Here is an 18,033-nt window from a genome sequence, read left to right as displayed (position 1 = left end):
TAAAACTGTTTAGCAGATGTGAAGGGTCTTAGTTTTTAAATTATCATGCCGATGTTATATTTCAAAGCATATTGAGAAAAGCATTTGCCATTGCACAGCTGAATCTGCAGCACATTGTTGCCTTTTAAAGCAATGTTTCAGTCTCGTATAATGTGAGCAGCCGAGTCTAAAATTATGAGGCCAGGTGTTAGTATTGAACCCTGCATTGGTTTTCCATTAAATGAGAGAAAGTTAAAAAGCCAATCCTTTCAATAATTAAACTAAATGTAATGTGTTATGCTTTCTTCACCTCCATGTGCATCCACAATGATGATTGAGTCACAACCAATGGTAAATCCACTATTGGATGAAACAACCCCCCCTCCCCTATGCCATGCTTGTTATTGGGGAGCATTTAACTGCACTTCACCGCACTTCACCGCACCGGTCAGTGAGGGTCCGTGAAGGGTGGTGGGGTGGGGGGTGCCCAGGGTTGGTCAAGGAGGGCTCCAAGACTGGCTCAGATATCACTTGCAACTGACATTAGCCGTGGCCATGAAGCAAACCAGGTTTAGATTTAATTTCATTTATTTAGGCATGAAGGGCCCACAATAGGCTGTTAGGCTGTATTTCATAGGTGTCTCATGGAGCAGCACGTTGATGAACCACTGCACGACCATTCACGATACTGTGTTGGATCCATAACACTGTTGTACGCTTTTAAATAATTTCCCATCGGTCATTTCCATGTGGCCAAAAACATGGGACATTGGCAAATAAAATGAAACAAAGATTGAAAAGTCTGCTTATAAGCAGGGAGACATGCATGCTTGGAATTCCCCAGAGAGATAGAAAGAAGAACATGTGGATCAGAGCCTAAGCAAGAGACACTATCGGGATTAGCAAAGAGTATGTAGGCTTGGAAAAAGCACATCGCTAGAAAGGATGATGGCCGGTGGTCTAGGCTAACAATGGTGTCGTAGCCTAAGGAGAAGATATGCCCAAGAGGACATTTACCATGGAAATACAGCAATCAAATAATTGTGTGTGTAGGAGCTACATGGTTTGTTGCAGCATGAGACTGTAAGAGATGGCAACAGCTAGTGGAGGCCTTCATCCAGCAGTAGATACAATTTGCTGATGATAATATGCTATTCGTTGATACTTGTAGTGAAATGCAAACATTAGCGTGTGTATATGTGTGTGTAAGGAGATAAGATAACTCTGAATATACAGGTTGTGTAATGCAATGACATCGGGCAAAAGCTGTATTTGTCCAAGGTTTGTCCAAGCTCCTTTACTTGACCTTCACTCTATACTAAAGTAATGGTTGCCCAATGAGAGTATTCTACAAAAGCCAGTTACGAATTCCCCATACTATTGTCATGCATTTGACATAATAAGGATTTGTGAAACCTTTAAACACGATTGCCACCAGCAGCCAGGATTACACTTAGTGAGGATGCACGTGCCACACTTAACACTAGCATTTAGGAAATCGCAAGACTGACAGATTTGGGTGGGTGGCCCAGCTGTTTGGCACAAATGCTACTGGGTTGGTGTGATCCATTTTTACTCCATGGATAAAGCCACACAAAAATATAAAATGTTCACAGTCTGGTTAAGTTCGATTTAAAATTCTCAAGTTGGATTTTGATGGGCAGCACAATGAAGTAAATCTAACGTGACACTTGGTGAAACAAAGGACAATGAATTATTTTATAACTTAATAAAGAAGGCTACAAAGTTAGGCTCAATGTAATATAGTCAAAACGAAGGTGATTTACGACATGTTCACTAAACAGTTGGTTATATTAGTCAAAGGGACACAACTGTAAAACGAATCACAATATATTTTCCATATATTTAAGGAAGTTATTGAAGGTGAACTGGGATGAAAGTGATACCAAAAAGAGATGGATGAGAGCAGTTTTGAGTGTTTTAAAAAACTTAATTTACGAATGTAAAGCTACACACCATCATGCATAAAGAATAACTTGTGTTTTTTTAATTCGCACTGCCCACGCATTTTCACGTTCTACGCGACCGGGGTTGAGCGTGGGTGTGAGGAAGGCGTGATGTCAGTGGGACGCACGAACTGGGCTGAACGCTTTGGGATGCAAATGACTTCATCATGCAGATGTGCGTGGTGACGTCACCCATGCGCCAGGCGGCTAGCCAGCCAGCAAAACTTTTTTCCAAGTACGATTAGCACGTATTACCTACTATGAATGGCAAATACTGCCCTGTATATAATTTACAAGATGTGGCTTTGACAACATGCTGGTTGAGCTGACAAGACTCCCTGGCTGCTGTAGATTTACTTGAGTTTCAGATTCTTGTCTCTGTTGTATAGGCTCCGTCTAGCCCAGGGGTCGGCAACCTACGGCTCCGGAGCCGCATGCGGCTCTTTACGGGCTGCTTCTTGACGATATGTACGTGAGTACAGTATATGTACTCAGATGCATTGCGGCTCTTGAAATACTGAATTTTGTACCGAATTGTAAAGAAATGGCTCTTCTTGTTATTTTGGTTGCCGACCCCTGGTCTAGCCAAACAGAAGCCATATGTTATACATGTACGGTCAAGCACTGCCATGTAGGCCAGACAGCATTAAGGTACCATGCTGCAGTGATAATTTTTAATCTGTAAAAGGGGCACACATTTCTGGAATGGAAAATCGGCTTAAGTAAATATGATGCGATGACTATGGAATGCAGCTTTTCACGGGAAAGGTCCCCTGCATGGTGGGATGTTATAACCATTGCCGAGCCCTTGGCCACAAATAATTATTGATGGATACAGAGGATATTCCAGTCGTTTATCAGGCGCTTGTTTAATGGGCTCCGAAGTTAACGCCTATGCAGTATTGTACTTCCTTAACCCTTTCTCGTTCAGATGACTTACATGCACGTCATCAGTTTTTCTTCCGTTGACTTCAACGGAATGGAACCTGAAGAAAAACTTAAGATAAAATTACTTTATCGGTACCGAGGCTCCCCCACACCTCTTAAAGTCCGGTCGTGTCGCTGCAGTTATCTGCAGTGAGTTCAATGTTTTTATAACAGCAGCGCTATGCCTCTAAATAAAATTAACACTGAAGTGCTTGCGCGTTCTGAGATTTAGCGGTGAACAGGACCCACCCTGCAACTTGCAGTCATCCTGGAAATGGTTAAGTGCTTTGTTCTTTCTTTAAAAAAAGTTTTTGGTCTGTACGCCTGTCTGAACCACTAGCTCAAATAATAATCTACGCTGAACATGCGTAACCAGTGCATGGTGCCATTGTCCAGGTAAGCCGTTTGGCGCTTAATGTTCGCAAAGAGTACAAAATGTAAAATCGCATAAACTGTGACCTCGGACGCGAAATATGAGTCGCATAACAACATGTAGCACATGTTCTTGGGTCTTTCGGTAAAGTCACGTAGATAGGGTCAAAGAAAATAACAAAAAACTACGACTTTTCAGAAGACGACCGCTTGTGTTGCGATCGAAACGTCGTAGTTTTTTTGTTATTTTTGGTATGTAGCACATGCTTCACTTGTTCCAGAGCTCGATGTTTTTCGAAGGACACCGGTACTAGCCTTCACCATAATGAATTCAAGGAACACGAACACGTGGCCGGTGTTTTTTTTTTTGCCAATTGTGACCAGGGACCACATTTCCTGCTTCGCTGCTGCTTGTATGCGTTACTTCCCAGTAATGTTTAGCTCCGCGTTGGAATGCATTTTTAATATTAACCTGCACAACACTGAATACTGTCATGTAGCTGTTTCTGGACTCTTTGGAGTTGAGATTGTACTTTTCATATTTATTGAAGGTTTTTTTCATTTAAAAATAGTTAATTCAGTGGTCGTGTTATACTGGTAGGAACCTCCTGGTTACACCAGCCCACAGGGGATTATTGTGTCCGTCCGTCGTGCAGGAAGGGGCTGGGTGGGGAGGGGCTGGGTGGGGAGGGGCTGGGTAGGGAGGGGCTGGGTGGGCAGGGGAGGGTGGGGAGGGGCTGGGTGGGGCTGGGTGGGAGGGGTGGGGCTGGGTGGGGAGGGGCTGGTTACCCCGTGATGCCCTTATAAAACTCAACGTTTAACCTACTCACGCCGGCTTGTGCCCGCCCTCACAGTCGGGCATATTTGCGGAATACACCACGCCGCCGTTGACCCTGGCCATTGACCGAGCAACCCAACGTTCCTACCAGCTCCCTCCGCAGGAATGTGTTGTTTTTCCTGCTGTGGAAATGATCACAAAGTCTATTGCGAACTCACACGGCTGCCAGATAATCTTGTCCTTCTGGGTGTAAAAATTAACCTCCCCCTAACTCCTTCCCCCACGTGATTTGATGTTTCGTCATGATTCAGGACCGTAATTTAATTCCCGACTCGTTCCCCTTTTTTCGTCTCATCAGTAAATGTGTGTACATGTCATTAGCCTTCATGTAATATTAGAATATACCATAACATCAATTACTTGCACGTTCGATTCGACACGTGTTTCGTGGGCGCTCGAGAATCGTTCTAAATCGATGCGTCGTCAAATCTGTGCTTGTTAAGAGAACCTTTGTTTATCATAGCAAAATCGAACCGTTAATAAACTTGCGTTAACAACCTTGCTGTTATGGCAGCTGCCCCTGTGCTCTCTCTAAGGTATGCCACCTAATTTGCCCCACAAGGGCCCGCAGCATGGAACACGGCACTTGCGGCATAAGGCTTCTTTTGTATGAATGCTGAAGAAAAATGCGTTTAAAATTCCCCAGGTATCCTATTGGGGGGTTGTGTGAGGGGATGAAATACAGTGTACACTGTGTTTAAGGGGCTCATTTTCTATATCGCTAGAGTAAGCTGCATTTCTTTCATTATTGAAAACGTGATGAGAGACCATTGCACTTTATTAAGCAGTATTATGAACTGGCAAAGCACAGGGCAAATTAAATGGGTGAATAAATTAAATCTGCTGCTGACAATAAAATTGCTGAGAGCAAAATTGCAGACATATGACACAACTGTTCAAATTATTAAACTTATTTATGCATTGTATACCAAAGACAGACACCGTTTTACAGTGCATAAAATTTAGAGCAGTAATGGCAATATTCTATATACCATGTCTTGCTATGATAGTCAGGGGTTTTTTAATTAAATGTTTGAGCTTTGCAATATTGTTGAATGTGACATAAAGGTGCGTGAAGAAGGCAAATGCTAAACAATGTTGCTTGGTAATGCCAGCCTCTCAGATTTTCGGCAATGAAGCAATACAATACGTGCAATTCAGTCAATCGCTTGCGAGTTCAGACACATTGAATCTGACAGAGGAATTATATTTCCAATGGAATGCTTTAGATTGATTTGGTTGAAAGAGACTTAATAAAAAAGAGTACCCGAATTGCTTAAAAAACTAAATCCATTACATAAATGGGGATGACATGTGCTATCGCAAAAAAAAAATTGTACAGACGTATCAATATCCCGGGATACAATTTGATGAAAAATATAGATTTTTTTTTTATCCAGTTACAATTTCATTCATTGAAATTACTGTCTTAACATGACGCTAAATAACACTGGGAGTAATAGAAATGCGAGTGACGGTACACTGTAGAGTTCAAGGCGTCTGGGTATATAAAGCATCGCTTTATTTTCGGGGCCACCAGTGGAGAGAAATGAGAAACGCTGGGGCATCCGGGGCACCCTATGGCGTGGATGAATGGACAGCTGAAGGGAGGCGTAAACGACCGTGTCTTCCGAGGTGCGTGAGGCCATAGCAGAAAAGGGCTTTCGTCTCCGGCTCTGTCAGCGGCACCGTATTGAAAACAAAGTTCTCGCACAAGGAGAGCGTTAACATAACTCCTAATTGGAGTTTGTCCATTCAACCATTCGGAGCTGACCCTGTCATTAATTTGAGTCAAGGAAAACACTCCAGCATAGTCTCTGCAGCAAGACCATTAACATTCCTCAAGAGACAAAGGCATGCATTATAGAGACGATAGATATAGCGTACATACTTTAAAACATATAAATGCATATCGTAATGCAGCCTTTTTTTATTGTGGCACCTTTGCTATGTGTGTAAAGTATTAATACAGCATAACCACAATGGGTTTTTTTGCACGTTAACTGACACCGATTTAATTCATCCTGGAACGTCTCACCTCCGCCACAGGCATGGCCCACACAGTGCTCACCCACGCTTCTATTGCAGCAGCTGTCAATAGTACTTTCACAGCAGTGTGTACTGCTTTATTTTCAGTAAATGTATTGTGATCTCCGAACGTTACACATGTATTATTCATAGTGTAACATTTGCCAGTTTTACAACACGCCTGGCTTTAAATAATCCGTGTGCCAGGTATTTCGGAAATGTTTGTCCCTGCAGCTCAGAATTGGAGAACTGGGGGCACCTAGTTTCTGCAAGCACTCAGGAATGGACAATTAAGCAATTACAGATAATTTTCCTAATTCAGCGATATCGTTGGGACACAAAGGCACATACTGTGTTACATATAAAAGTCATGCTATGTATCTTTAAATTAAGGCTCGGCTCTGAAATTGTAATAGAAAGAGCAGGTGTTCAAATAAGACGCAGATAGCATGTTATTTATTAATTTATCATTTCCTAAGTTGATCTAAGATAGTAATGGTGTGTTCCTTGGCAAAGAGGAGGCCATTTGAACAAGCAAGACATTCGTCCCACATATCTGTGTATGATGTCTCACGTTAAGCTGTTTAAACAGTGTGGTTGAACGTAATAAAGCAGGCCTCTGTCGCTGTATTAAGGTGCAAGTCACGCACGTTGAAAATGATATGTATAGAGAAAGGATTCTAAAGAAAACTCAAACTTGTTTCTTCTCTAACAGTGCCTGCCCAGAAGCCAAAGTATGCAGAAGTCCCCAGGGTTCCAGAGTCTGCGAAGCTGGGGCCAGCAATTTCAACTGAGATAAAAGAAGGAGCTGGGCTTTTCCTGCATGGTAAGAAGTGCTTTCTATTTACTGTATAAAAAATGAGTGCATTTAAAACAAGAATTGTGCACGTACTTGTTATGCACCCGCGTGTGTGTGCGCGCATGCGTGGGGAGCGGCAGTGTAGCGGTTAGCGCGGTGCGCTGCGAACTCGGCTGAGTTCTATTCCTGCTCATGGCCAACACCGGTCTTGGGCCTCCCATAGGTTAACTCAGCCTCAAATACGTACCTGGTGTGTGAGCATCGCTATTGGGGAGACAAAGGCAGTCGGGTGTGGTGTTAGCCACCCACCCCCTCGTGTACCGTTCCGGCCTTCATAGGTGCTCCCTAACAGCACCTGCCCCCACAGTCTGTTAAAGGCTATATGGTAGATCTTTGTGGGTGCTTGAGCACACAAAGTGGTGGTGTAGTGGTTAGCAAGCTGCGCGAAGAGCCCAGTGAACTGGGTGTGATGCATGGCGATGGATTGATTATATTAGTGGCGTTCATTCGTACCTGACTAACGCCTTTATTAACTCGGCCTTCAATAAAGTTTTGGGGCCTGTGTGTAAACATTAGCACTGGAGAGACAAATATGGCTGAGCATAATGCTGACAAACAACACGTTCATGTTGCCGAACTTACTTTAACAGATGTTCATCAGCAGCAACAGTCTCTATATCCATATTGTTGAGGCACCTATGTTTGTACACTATACATAAGCATATTTCTTTTACGTTTCAAGATTTTTCCTTGCAGAACAGTTGGTACATCTCAGTGAGCTTACATAAAGGATCAGAATAATGATTTGTTCGTGCCTGCATTGTGTAGGAGGAGGGATGGTCAAAACATTTTGGGAATGGAATTTCAAAAAGTCACAGCGCCCTCACTGTGACCGTATTATATCTTTCTGTGTCATGGTGTCTCTCTACAGTAGCTCATCTCTAATGGGGATCCTTAGCCAGATGAGGAAGTTCCTCATCTCTTGCAGGAGCCAGGATATCTATTTTGGAATTACTCTTTGGTACTTCAATAATGCATTTGAGTGTCTCTGTGAATAGCATTAGTGAGGATGTGTCTCCTTGCCTGAATCCTCCTATAATTTATAATTGGTTACTTTAAGCAATCTCAGTGTAGCTGTCCTATCAGTATAAATGGTTCTGATTATAATTTTTTAATGATAGCATTGGTTTGTAAGAGGTTGGATAAGTGCATCTTTTTGCACTGAATCAAATGCCCTTTATAGTCTACAAAGTTAGGCAAAGTCGTATTTTATATTAATTCGTTTCTTCCAGAATCTTATCCGATAGTCTTTATATGGTCAATGGTAGAGAAACCTTTTGTAAAACTACCTTGCTGTTGTGGTTGGTTGGCCTATATATTGACTGTTATGTAGTTATGTTATCTTGGTGAATAGTTTTTTTGGAGTCTGCTAAGAGGATAATGGGTCTTTAAATCTTCAAATCAATGTTGTCTTCCTTGTTGACTTGCCAAATAATTGAAGCCTCATTCCACAATTCACATATTTCATTTACGTCTAAATACTTAGTAAATAGGTCTGCTAATATTTGAGGAATGGCGATGATATAGGGAGGCAGTGGATAGACATGGCTGATGATGACTCGTGCTTTGTTTTTTCCTGCCTATGTTTTTTATATTTAGTATCTAGTTTGATAAGAAAAAAATCACCCACGATTGAATACAGTGTTTTATTCGACCAATAGTAGACCTTTATTTTAACAGTTGATAACCCATTGAGACTGCAAGTCTCTTTTGAAAATGGGTTACTTGGGTCAACAATACTTGGCACGAGAAACCTTGACATTAAGTGAACATTATTCATAGGGTACTGTATTATGTATTATTTCAATTTTGTTTTCAGATTTACCTTCATCTGATGTCTTTGGAATCAGATCAAAGCCCGTGGAGATGCAGTGTTTACTCTGTAAGGGAGACGTGAGAGCCCATGCACGAACATTACTTTTTTTTTTACATATGAGGTACATGTAGTTCATTTTCACGTTTGGGATATTGGCTGTGACTTTGACACAAGTGTCCCATTGCTGTGATTGTTACACAGGTCCTTTAGCATTCCTCTGTATAGCTGATGGAAGGTGAGTTTTGCTAATGCCCTGCAGCGTTACTGGCCGGTTGTGGGAATTGAAACATAATCTCTGTTCAAAATGTGACGAGCTTGCTCACCACTGGGCTATCATGCGATTATTATTCATTCATATATCGTCATGAAAGTAGCAGAAGACTACATACGTTGCATATGTTGCCTTTTACAGGTTCCTAGCATTTATGCTGCTAAGGCAGCATTCATCATTGACTTGCAGTGTAGAAACTACATAAGTGGATACAAATCAATTTCTTGCACACAGTAGTACAGAAAATTGACGGATAGAAATATTATGTCTGTGCACGCATTGCGTATGCACGGGGGGGGGGGAGTGAGCACAGGAAAGTCAGCTGCAAGTAGTAATTCACTCGTTTGGGTGGTCGTGCCTCCGCCGTCAAGTGTAAATACACTAGCGGAATGCAGCCCTTGGGGGGGCTTCGGCTTGCACAACAGATCGGCGTGTTGCAAGCCTCCTCCGCTCCAATTCGTCGCTTAAAATAATCTACGTGTAACAAACAGCTCCTTGCATTATTCATTTCGAGTGCTTCAAAATTCCTGCCGCTGGTCCCTTTGCTTTGTGCCAGTTCCACCATTGAGCTTTTGGCATTGAAAGTGTGCATTCAAGTCGGTGGATGTTTTTAAAGCGTCGTCTGTCTGACAGAGGGTTCCCACCGAGCATGTGCGGCATGTGGTGATATCAGCCAAAATGCGCCTTTGATGTGCAGAGGCTCGTTCATCTGCTGGACATTGTTCTGCAGCTGCAGGATGCGCAGGAGTCCACAGTTGCGCCGTGACCGGAAAGCAGACGGCCGGCAGACTGAGGACCACCCGTTCTTATAGTGAAAACATCGTGTGTAAAATAAATCTCATTACAATTTCCGATATTATTAAAGCAATTGTGCATGCATTTTATTTCATTGTTTTGTATTTGGCTTTTATGTTTCTTCAAGGTAAGTACATTCATTTCAAATGATTAGTCAATTGCCAATTGTTTCTATTGCCGTCATGACAAAATGTTGTACAGTGTGTATTCTGTTTTTATCCAGAATCTTATTCCATTAATTCAAATGTATTTTTTATCAAGATATTTCATGAGTATTTAATTAACTGGGTCAACTTGAAAAATATATTGCTGTTGTCCTTTAAAAATGTGATTTTCAGTTCGTGTTATGTCCCCTCAAAGCAATGTTCGCACTGTGGCGCGCTCACACCATGCACACAGGAAGATTTTCCTGTGGCTGGTTAAAAGTCTGCCCAAGTCTGCCTCTTGTCATGTGATTTCATAGACCTCATTACATTAGTCTGTGGTATTGTACACCTTCGAGATGACCTTTAGAGCAGGAAAAAATGGGAGAGAGAAGACATCGTGAAATGTTATTATTATTACAATAATATCTCTTCCCACCTGACACCGAGGAAAACAGCACACACATCTTGTGTCCCTGTGAAAAATTAGCATCCTAAACCAGCAGTGCTTTCTAGTCAGCTGGTACGATTGGCCGCATTGGTTATTGTTTGAAGCAGGGCTGTTGTCTTGAGGGAGGAGACTGAGTTTGAAGGATTGTGAAATGGGAACAAGGTTCAAAGAAATGCTTGGTATGTTGGAGTGAGTATATATATGCAGGCCATGTTAGGGCATTGACTGGGGAGTTTGTTTAAGCTCACCAGGAAAGGAAAGTGAATTTTACAAAGCCTCTGCTTCCAACCTCCTTATATTAAATAGTTTCACATGCGGGTTTTTATATATACTGTACTTGCCTCATTTATGTGGCATCGTTTTCTAAGACGTTAAATTGAGTCAAATAAGGTTAGATGATTCAAGCGCTTCATTACGTGATGTTGTTTGCATTCCCAACTTTATTGCCAGCCTGGGTGCTCATGATGGATTGCCATCATAATGTCCCTTGACCTGCTTGGTTTTGTAATGCTTAGAAAGTGGTATCATTCCAGCATGCGGCTCATCTGTTTAATGCAGCTGTTGTAGCATTGCTCCTGTGCTCAAGGCTATATATAAAATATAAAATGACACTCCAGAGTATACTGGTTTGTCCAGATTATAATCCTTTGAAACGCTTTTGCATTCTTTTTATGTTCTAACGCTCGTTTTTGTACATATTTCAAATGCCCAAGTATTCATTATGCCTGCCAGTTGTGGCACAGGACCTTGTACGTTGTTTTGATCAGGCATCCTTTGGTCATCTATCTCCAAAGCTAATTCAGATCACAATTTGAGGAATCGCTGCATGCCTTGCAAAAGTTGAGCTTTGAAGCTTTTGTTCTCTGAGCTAGCTTGCACCACAAACATAAAAAATGTAAAAAGTACAACAACTTGAGCGTTCATGCCAGTCAGGTTGTAAGTAATAATAAAACAGCCACATGGTGCTGTCTGAAGTGTTGCTTCAAGAGCAACACCATTATTGGAATAGTGGCATTATTCCAGCCAAATATAAAGAAAGACATTCTTGGTTTTTAATGTCCCTGGATATAGCAAATTCATTCTTACAATTGAGTGGCTTGTCAAGTATTTTACCTGCATGTGTTGTTTTAACACATTTATAATATTTCATATAAGAATTATATTGGTCAACTCATGTGTATAATTGTTTTTTTGAGGATGATGTAGTTTATTCAATTATTTTTTGGGGCACCAGTCATATAAAATTCCCTTTTGTCCACAAAATCGGCCTGAAACGATTTTTCTAACTAGCTTGATACCAAATTACCAGACAGCAATCCTGAAAGAGTGGAAATGTGTACCTCCATGGTTTCTGTAAAATTAGTTGTTCATGATTCAGATTGATACATAAAATACAAATTATACACCTCTTCATAACTCCATAATATAGTTTTTTTTGGGTTAGATCACATGAATATAAATGTGTCGTTAAACCCGCCACCACCCAACACACTCAATTAGTAAGGGTTGTCACGTAAACAGAACATGCTAATTCGTTACTAGTACAGCACACCGGTGTGTTGGAGAGCAAATCCACAACATTTACAATCTGAGTACGACGTTTCGCCAATAATTACAACGAGCTTCATCAGGCGACAGCCAGATTTGTGGAGAAATCGTCCTGTTTCGTTCCATAAGTAGAGGATAGATGTGATGATGTCACGTGTGAGCCCTTCACGTGGGAAGGGCTCACAAGCAATAAAATAGCAGTACCTGTGATTGTCTGCTCACAGGTGATCCCCATTGACGTATGGTGGCCTGTATAGGCATGCATTTAAACAATGTATCATTTGATGATTCGCTTCCAAGCAGCACTAAGCCTGTAGTTATTCGAACGGTTAAAATTATTTATATTTCTCTCAATTTCGATAGATTATCTACTTAGTATTGGCCAGTAGTAACTGGTTTTGCACAGAACTTCAACATCAAAATCAATTAAATGTCCTTGTTGGCACGTGTGTTCTCATTGGCAGAAATGTTTGAATTGTTATTTCTAAATGTGGCTAGAACATTCTCTTTTATTTTATTGTCAACACCTTTCCGATAATGTCACAGCATTATAACTGCTCGACCCGAGCTGTAAGTGTTCTGACACTTGCATTGTTTTTGTACTTTTTGCCTTTTGGCGTTCCCTGGTCTCATACTAGTGAGACAAGGCCATGAAGAATGCTGTCTCTGGTGCAGGCCAATCAAGTTTAAAGACAATGCATATATTAAATAATTATCAGAGCACGGTTTTTTTGCATATTTTGCCACAAGTATGTGTGGTTAATGCAGATGTAATGCCGAGCAAAGAGGTGTATATATTTGGTATTTGAACATCTTAACGCCTGTTTTATTGCCAGAAAGGTTAAAATCTATTCTTATTTTTTGTATCATTTTGGATACTGGCAAAAAAGGTCCCATAGATAGCATTTGTATATTTTTTATTAATTGGCACCATTTGTGCGGCCCTAGTTTCGCATTCAAAAAGTCAGAGATTTTCTGCTCAAATGACCCTTGCGTCTGTGCTAATCTGAGTCGGTGGTGGACATTCCACATCCCTATGATAAGGGCCCAGCTTATTTGTGGAACAACCACTGTTGACATCCCCACAAAGTGGTTCTAATTTTATAGACCCTGAAGAGATGATGGGCTAAGACAATCCCAAACCACTACAAACAAATATTCTGATTCTGAAACCAGGATTTGAATTCCAAACCTTTTATTGTGGGTCTCTCACTCACCACCTGATTTGCAGTGGAGGCTCTGAAAGAGGCTGACAGAAATGTGTCAAAACATTGCTTTGATCACTCTGATAGCACTAAATATGCTTCTATTAAACCTGTGAAAGGAGAAAAACAACCATCAAAATAAAAAAATAGATTTCTGGTTGGTACAATTCATGTTTTCGCAAAATGTCCAAGTTACTATTCCATGCACATGGTCTTTATCCATACTTCAAAGAACCTGAACAATGTATTCAATTGCCACGTAGTAATCACAGGACAAGTGGGTCCCCACTTACCTTTTGTCGTGAAAATTAGAAATGGAGCAATTTTTCATTGTGTGTCCTTGAACAGGAAGCCTGGATTTGTCAATGCAGCCTTTGCTTTGTGGAAGAGTACAAAAAAAAAACATTCGATATACTTCGTCGCTTGGCAAGCTCAGTCCAATTATGTGGCTGCAAATATATCTTTAAAATACAGACAATAATGTGTGGGTAGCTATTATCGACCATTGTCCACTAATGTGTATCTCAAAGTAGTGCACCATGTCGGAGTATAATTGATAACTTGTTGACAGCATAGCCTTGAAAGGATTTTAAATTTCCACAAGCTTTCTTGCTATTTAAAATCCTCACATCATCAACAGGAAGGCTAATATTTGAAGATTTATAATTTCTGTAAGTTAAGCTGGACAGGAATTCTAGTGGCTGTGTGTAACATAGCAGTACTATTTGTTCTGCAGGGAGGGCTCAAGTATTTATACATTCAAACTTAGCGTTTCTCAATTTTGCAATACTTTAGCTCTGGCACAGGAGAGCTGGCAAGAAATATATTTAATCATTAAATGAAAAATTCGCCAAAAGCAACCCACGAACATTCAAAATTGGCGATGTAAACGCGGGTACGGAAGGAGGGCCTGGAAGACGATGGAGCGTTACCAGCTGTTTTTATGCCACACCCTTGAAGAATGTGAGAAATGTTTCTTTAAGAAAGGGATCTTCCACCTGTTCACTGGGCAGCACTGAAGTAAAAGGGTGGCTCCTCGTTCTGCAGGGCAGCGTGAATGCAAGCATGGTCAAAATAGTTTGCTTCGCCAACAGTTAAAAATGTGTGTTCTCGGCTTGTATTTTGTTGATCGGAATGTTTCCCCTCAACATTTCCTCAGCGATACCTTTATTGAGCACAGCTTTTTGGTTCTAATCCTGACCTTCATCTTTGAGAGAATGATCATGCTGTAAATATCAAGGTTGGGTGGAGCCGTAGTTCACTCATTGGTTTGCACACTGGCCCCTTAATCCACTTCACCAAGCCACACTATCTGGTGAAACTACCCCTCCACAACTGGTACAGCACTGGTGGTCCTTCGGCTAATGGTGGATTGACAAAGGGCTGTAAATTAGTTTTTAAAAAATTCAAATGTATATTCTTCGGGAAATTGTAGAGCGACAACATTTTATGTGGGCAGGTTGGGGAACTACTTTATCCAGTAGTGGATTTACCATGGCTGATGAAACTGAATTTTTTTCATGAAATTTCAGTATTATAACACAACACTTGGACATTTACATTAAATCACACAGATGTATTGCATAAATATTGCTTCCAGGATTTCTTCACTTATGTGGTTTTCCTTACTATAATTTTAGATGAACAAGGCAGTCAACCATCCGTGAAGTAGCAGATTTCAACATTAATAAAAAGTAGCGTGAATTGCTTCACTTCATTTAGTTTTAGTCTTTGTTGTATTTTTTTGTATTCATCATCTCTGTAAAATAACTTTACATGATTATTTAATTTTTATATGTTTTATTCGGTTATTTTCATTTAAGATTCTACTTTTTAAAGTACATTACATAAATTGACGTGTCGATGGCGGAATCACCTGGAATGTGCTCTCAGTCCCGTTGGATATCATAAGCCAAGCAGGTTTAAGTCTGGATTGTGCTTGCGTGGGTGACCACTATGCATGAACAGGTGTTATAAGCGTTCTTGTTAATTCGTCAGCACAGGACGGTGCAGAAAATCCATTGATTTACTGAACCTTCACCAATCCGCTATGACCAGCGTGGTGAAGTATGGTCAAATAACACCCATGACGTGCACGGCATTGGGAGTGCCTCACCCAGTGCAGTATTTGGTTGACAAAAGGGCTGTACATTGATGAATATGAATATATACAGTATTGATTACTCTGCCGATTGGTGGTTTGATGTTCTCAATACATTCTCCACGTATGCCACTGGGGCTTGGTGATGTCATCTGCCACATCTCGCTTGTAGGTTTCCCACCTATTTGGGAGGCTGGATATGGTGGCGGCCATCATGTTTAAAGTGGCCTGAGTAATGGACCACAAACAAAGCAGTGGATTATTCTCACTATGAGCTGTACGCCTTTTGGCGTCATCTGGTCCAACACCAATGGAGACTAGGCTCTAAGAAAAGCTGTCTCGGGTGTGGACCAATCAACTTCAAGGACAGTGCATATCATTATCATCATCAGAGTTGTTCTTTTTGTTTGCATTTTGACTGCTTGTGTTGTGGTTATTGCAAACATGATGCCTTGTATAAAGATGTCAGTTTTTGTACCAGTTGAAAGGGTAAAAACCTATTACTATATTTTGCCACTGGTAAAGGAGGTCTCATAGTGTAAATGCTTACCCCGAGCTCTCAATACTCTGATAGTGCGCTGTCTTTGAGTTGTACGCCTTTTGGCGTCATCTGGTCCAACACCAATGGAGACTAGGCTCTAAGAAAAGCTGTCTCGGGTGTGGACCAATCAACTTCAAGGACAGTGCATATCATTATCATCATCAGAGTTGTTTCTTTTTGTTTGCATTTTGACTGCTTGTGTTGTGGTTATTGAAAACATGATGCCTTGTATAAAGGTGTCAGTTTTTGTACCAGTTGAAAGGGTAAAAACCTATTACTATACAGTGGATTATTTTCGTCAATCAATCGACACGATTGACCAGTCGTCCGATCTCTTCTTTGCTCCTTGCTTCATGGCTTGTGGTGAACTGATCGAGCGGCCCTGTCTCACGATGGGTTGGCAGATGCGGAGAAGGAGTGCAGTGTCCAGGAGACTGCGGACGCGTTGATGACGCGCCTGGGACTCCTGCTGGGAAGCAAGGCAGCGGCGTGTAGTGTCCCCGAGAGAGCCGACACAAAGGTACGTACATCCTCGATCACTGCGACACATGTGGTATGTTGGGGTTGATATGTGAATGGGCGTGTATTCTCAGCGTTGAGGATATGCAATGGTTGTGTTATTGTTTCTGCCTTGTTGATTTGCATAGCATTTTGTCATGCACGTTTGTAAAAAAAAAATCCCGCTTTGTGTAAATATGCTTGCAAGCTACAAATCGCTTCTGAAGTGACTCGTTTTGTTCCAATCCACTTTGTAGGAGAGTCGAAGGTTATATCCAAGTCAAAAACATTCCCTGAATCCTAAGCATTAATCCTAGGAATCGTTTCACTTGTGCCGCTGTCATGGCAGGCTTAATGCAATAAAAATATACATCACGTATGTTATACACTTGAGATTAAACCTGACAACAACAGCTTTGCCCTGGCTACCGCTGTCTTGCCCACTTAATTGTGTAACCGTTCTGACGTGTAAGCTCTTTTTTTGCACTGTCCCAGATTGTGAGCTTTTAGAAAACTGTTGCTGTTAAGCTCCGTGCGCGTTGAAATTCTGCCAGCCTCGCCTGCATTACCATGGGGGAAGTATCACGTAACTGTAATTCAGTCGGACATGACATGTCTAGTTATTGGTTTCTGCATGGAGGTAAGCGACTATGGGTGAAATCTGCCTTCCCTGAACGGCTTCTCTAAAGGTGAGGCTTTTAAATGTAGCCTAACTCATCACAGGTGTGCAGACATATAGTGTAATGGCTAAGCGCGCTTGTGTAAACCTTGTCATATTCTGTTTTTAACAGGGAACGGTTCTGCGGCACGCCACAGTTTAGCTGCGAGCGGCTTAGGTTATGCGTACACGGTGATTAACCGCAAGTTGTGTGACGTACAAAACCTGCCATTCTAAAACATGTAAGGCGAACTACAAACACTGGGGGGTTTTGGGTTTGTGTTTAGAAGAAGAATAAAAAATATACTATTCAAAGTAAAACAACCTTCTACGTGACTGCACTGGCAACGATTGCCCACTTACGGCACGGATGAGGGCAGTGGGGGTGGGGCTGGGTGAACGGGACTGTGTTTCTCATTTCTTTCCCGCTCCGTTCGTATTGGCTCTCGCTCCGACGTGCAACAGCCGGGCCGCATAGGGGCCATCCAGTTAGTGCGTACGCACGTAGGGGAGACGGGGGGGTTAACCCAAATGCGTACGCTTGCGTATGGGGGGGGGTCTACTGACAATGTGCGTCCGCATTGAAAAGGGGGGGGGGGTGAAGCCTCGATAATAAATTGTCTACATTGGCCTTCAAATGAGGAGTTAGATAGTCCGGCTGTGGACTATCTGGTTGCTTAAACACGTTGATATTATGAATCATTGATCGTTTCTGCGTGGATTCAATATCGGCCGTTCTATAGGATTCTGGGGGGGTGCGTCAAGCGTACGTACGCAGGTAAGGAGGGGGGGGGTAAAAAGTACGCGTTCATACAGTGAGGGATGGAGGGGCCAATTTTTATACAGATTTTTGCGTACCTACGCAATGGATGGCCCCTAAATAGCGCGTGTTGTCGCCATGCCTCGCGCCGCTCGCCCGCTTGCTCCCAAGCGACACGCTCTCGCCGGGGTTTCTGCTGGGAGCGCCGCTGCTTGAGAGAGGCAGTGGTGAGGAGCAGTGTGTGTTGAGCGGGTGAGCGCGCGGGCAGCGTTGCTG

At 42.0% G+C, this 18,033-nt stretch overlaps 1 protein-coding gene across 4 annotated transcripts in view; it reads left to right on the top strand.

The window, feature by feature from the left end:
• Positions 1 to 18,033, top strand: part of LOC144728293 (protein TANC1-like) — a 113,514-nt gene that overhangs the window by 34,713 nt on the left and 60,768 nt on the right. For 2 of the 4 annotated variants that reach the window (XM_078607612.1, XM_078607638.1), the window contains 3 exons: positions 6,827 to 6,937; positions 8,790 to 8,852; positions 16,246 to 16,361. In XM_078607612.1, the coding sequence (XP_078463738.1) occupies positions 6,827 to 6,937; positions 8,790 to 8,852; positions 16,246 to 16,361 (290 nt within the window). The remainder of the gene's footprint in view (positions 1 to 6,826; positions 6,938 to 8,789; positions 8,853 to 16,245; positions 16,362 to 18,033) is intronic. The other 2 variants (XM_078607621.1, XM_078607631.1) reach the window with 2 other exon arrangements.

The sequence above is a fragment of the Lampetra planeri genome, chromosome 2 (genome assembly GCF_965212315.1).
Source record: "Lampetra planeri chromosome 2, kcLamPlan1.2.h2, whole genome shotgun sequence".
NCBI classification, from domain to species: Eukaryota; Metazoa; Chordata; class Hyperoartia; order Petromyzontiformes; family Petromyzontidae; genus Lampetra; species Lampetra planeri.
The sequence above is the reverse complement of the archived record's forward strand: the minus strand, read 5'-3'. Positions and strand labels throughout refer to the sequence as shown.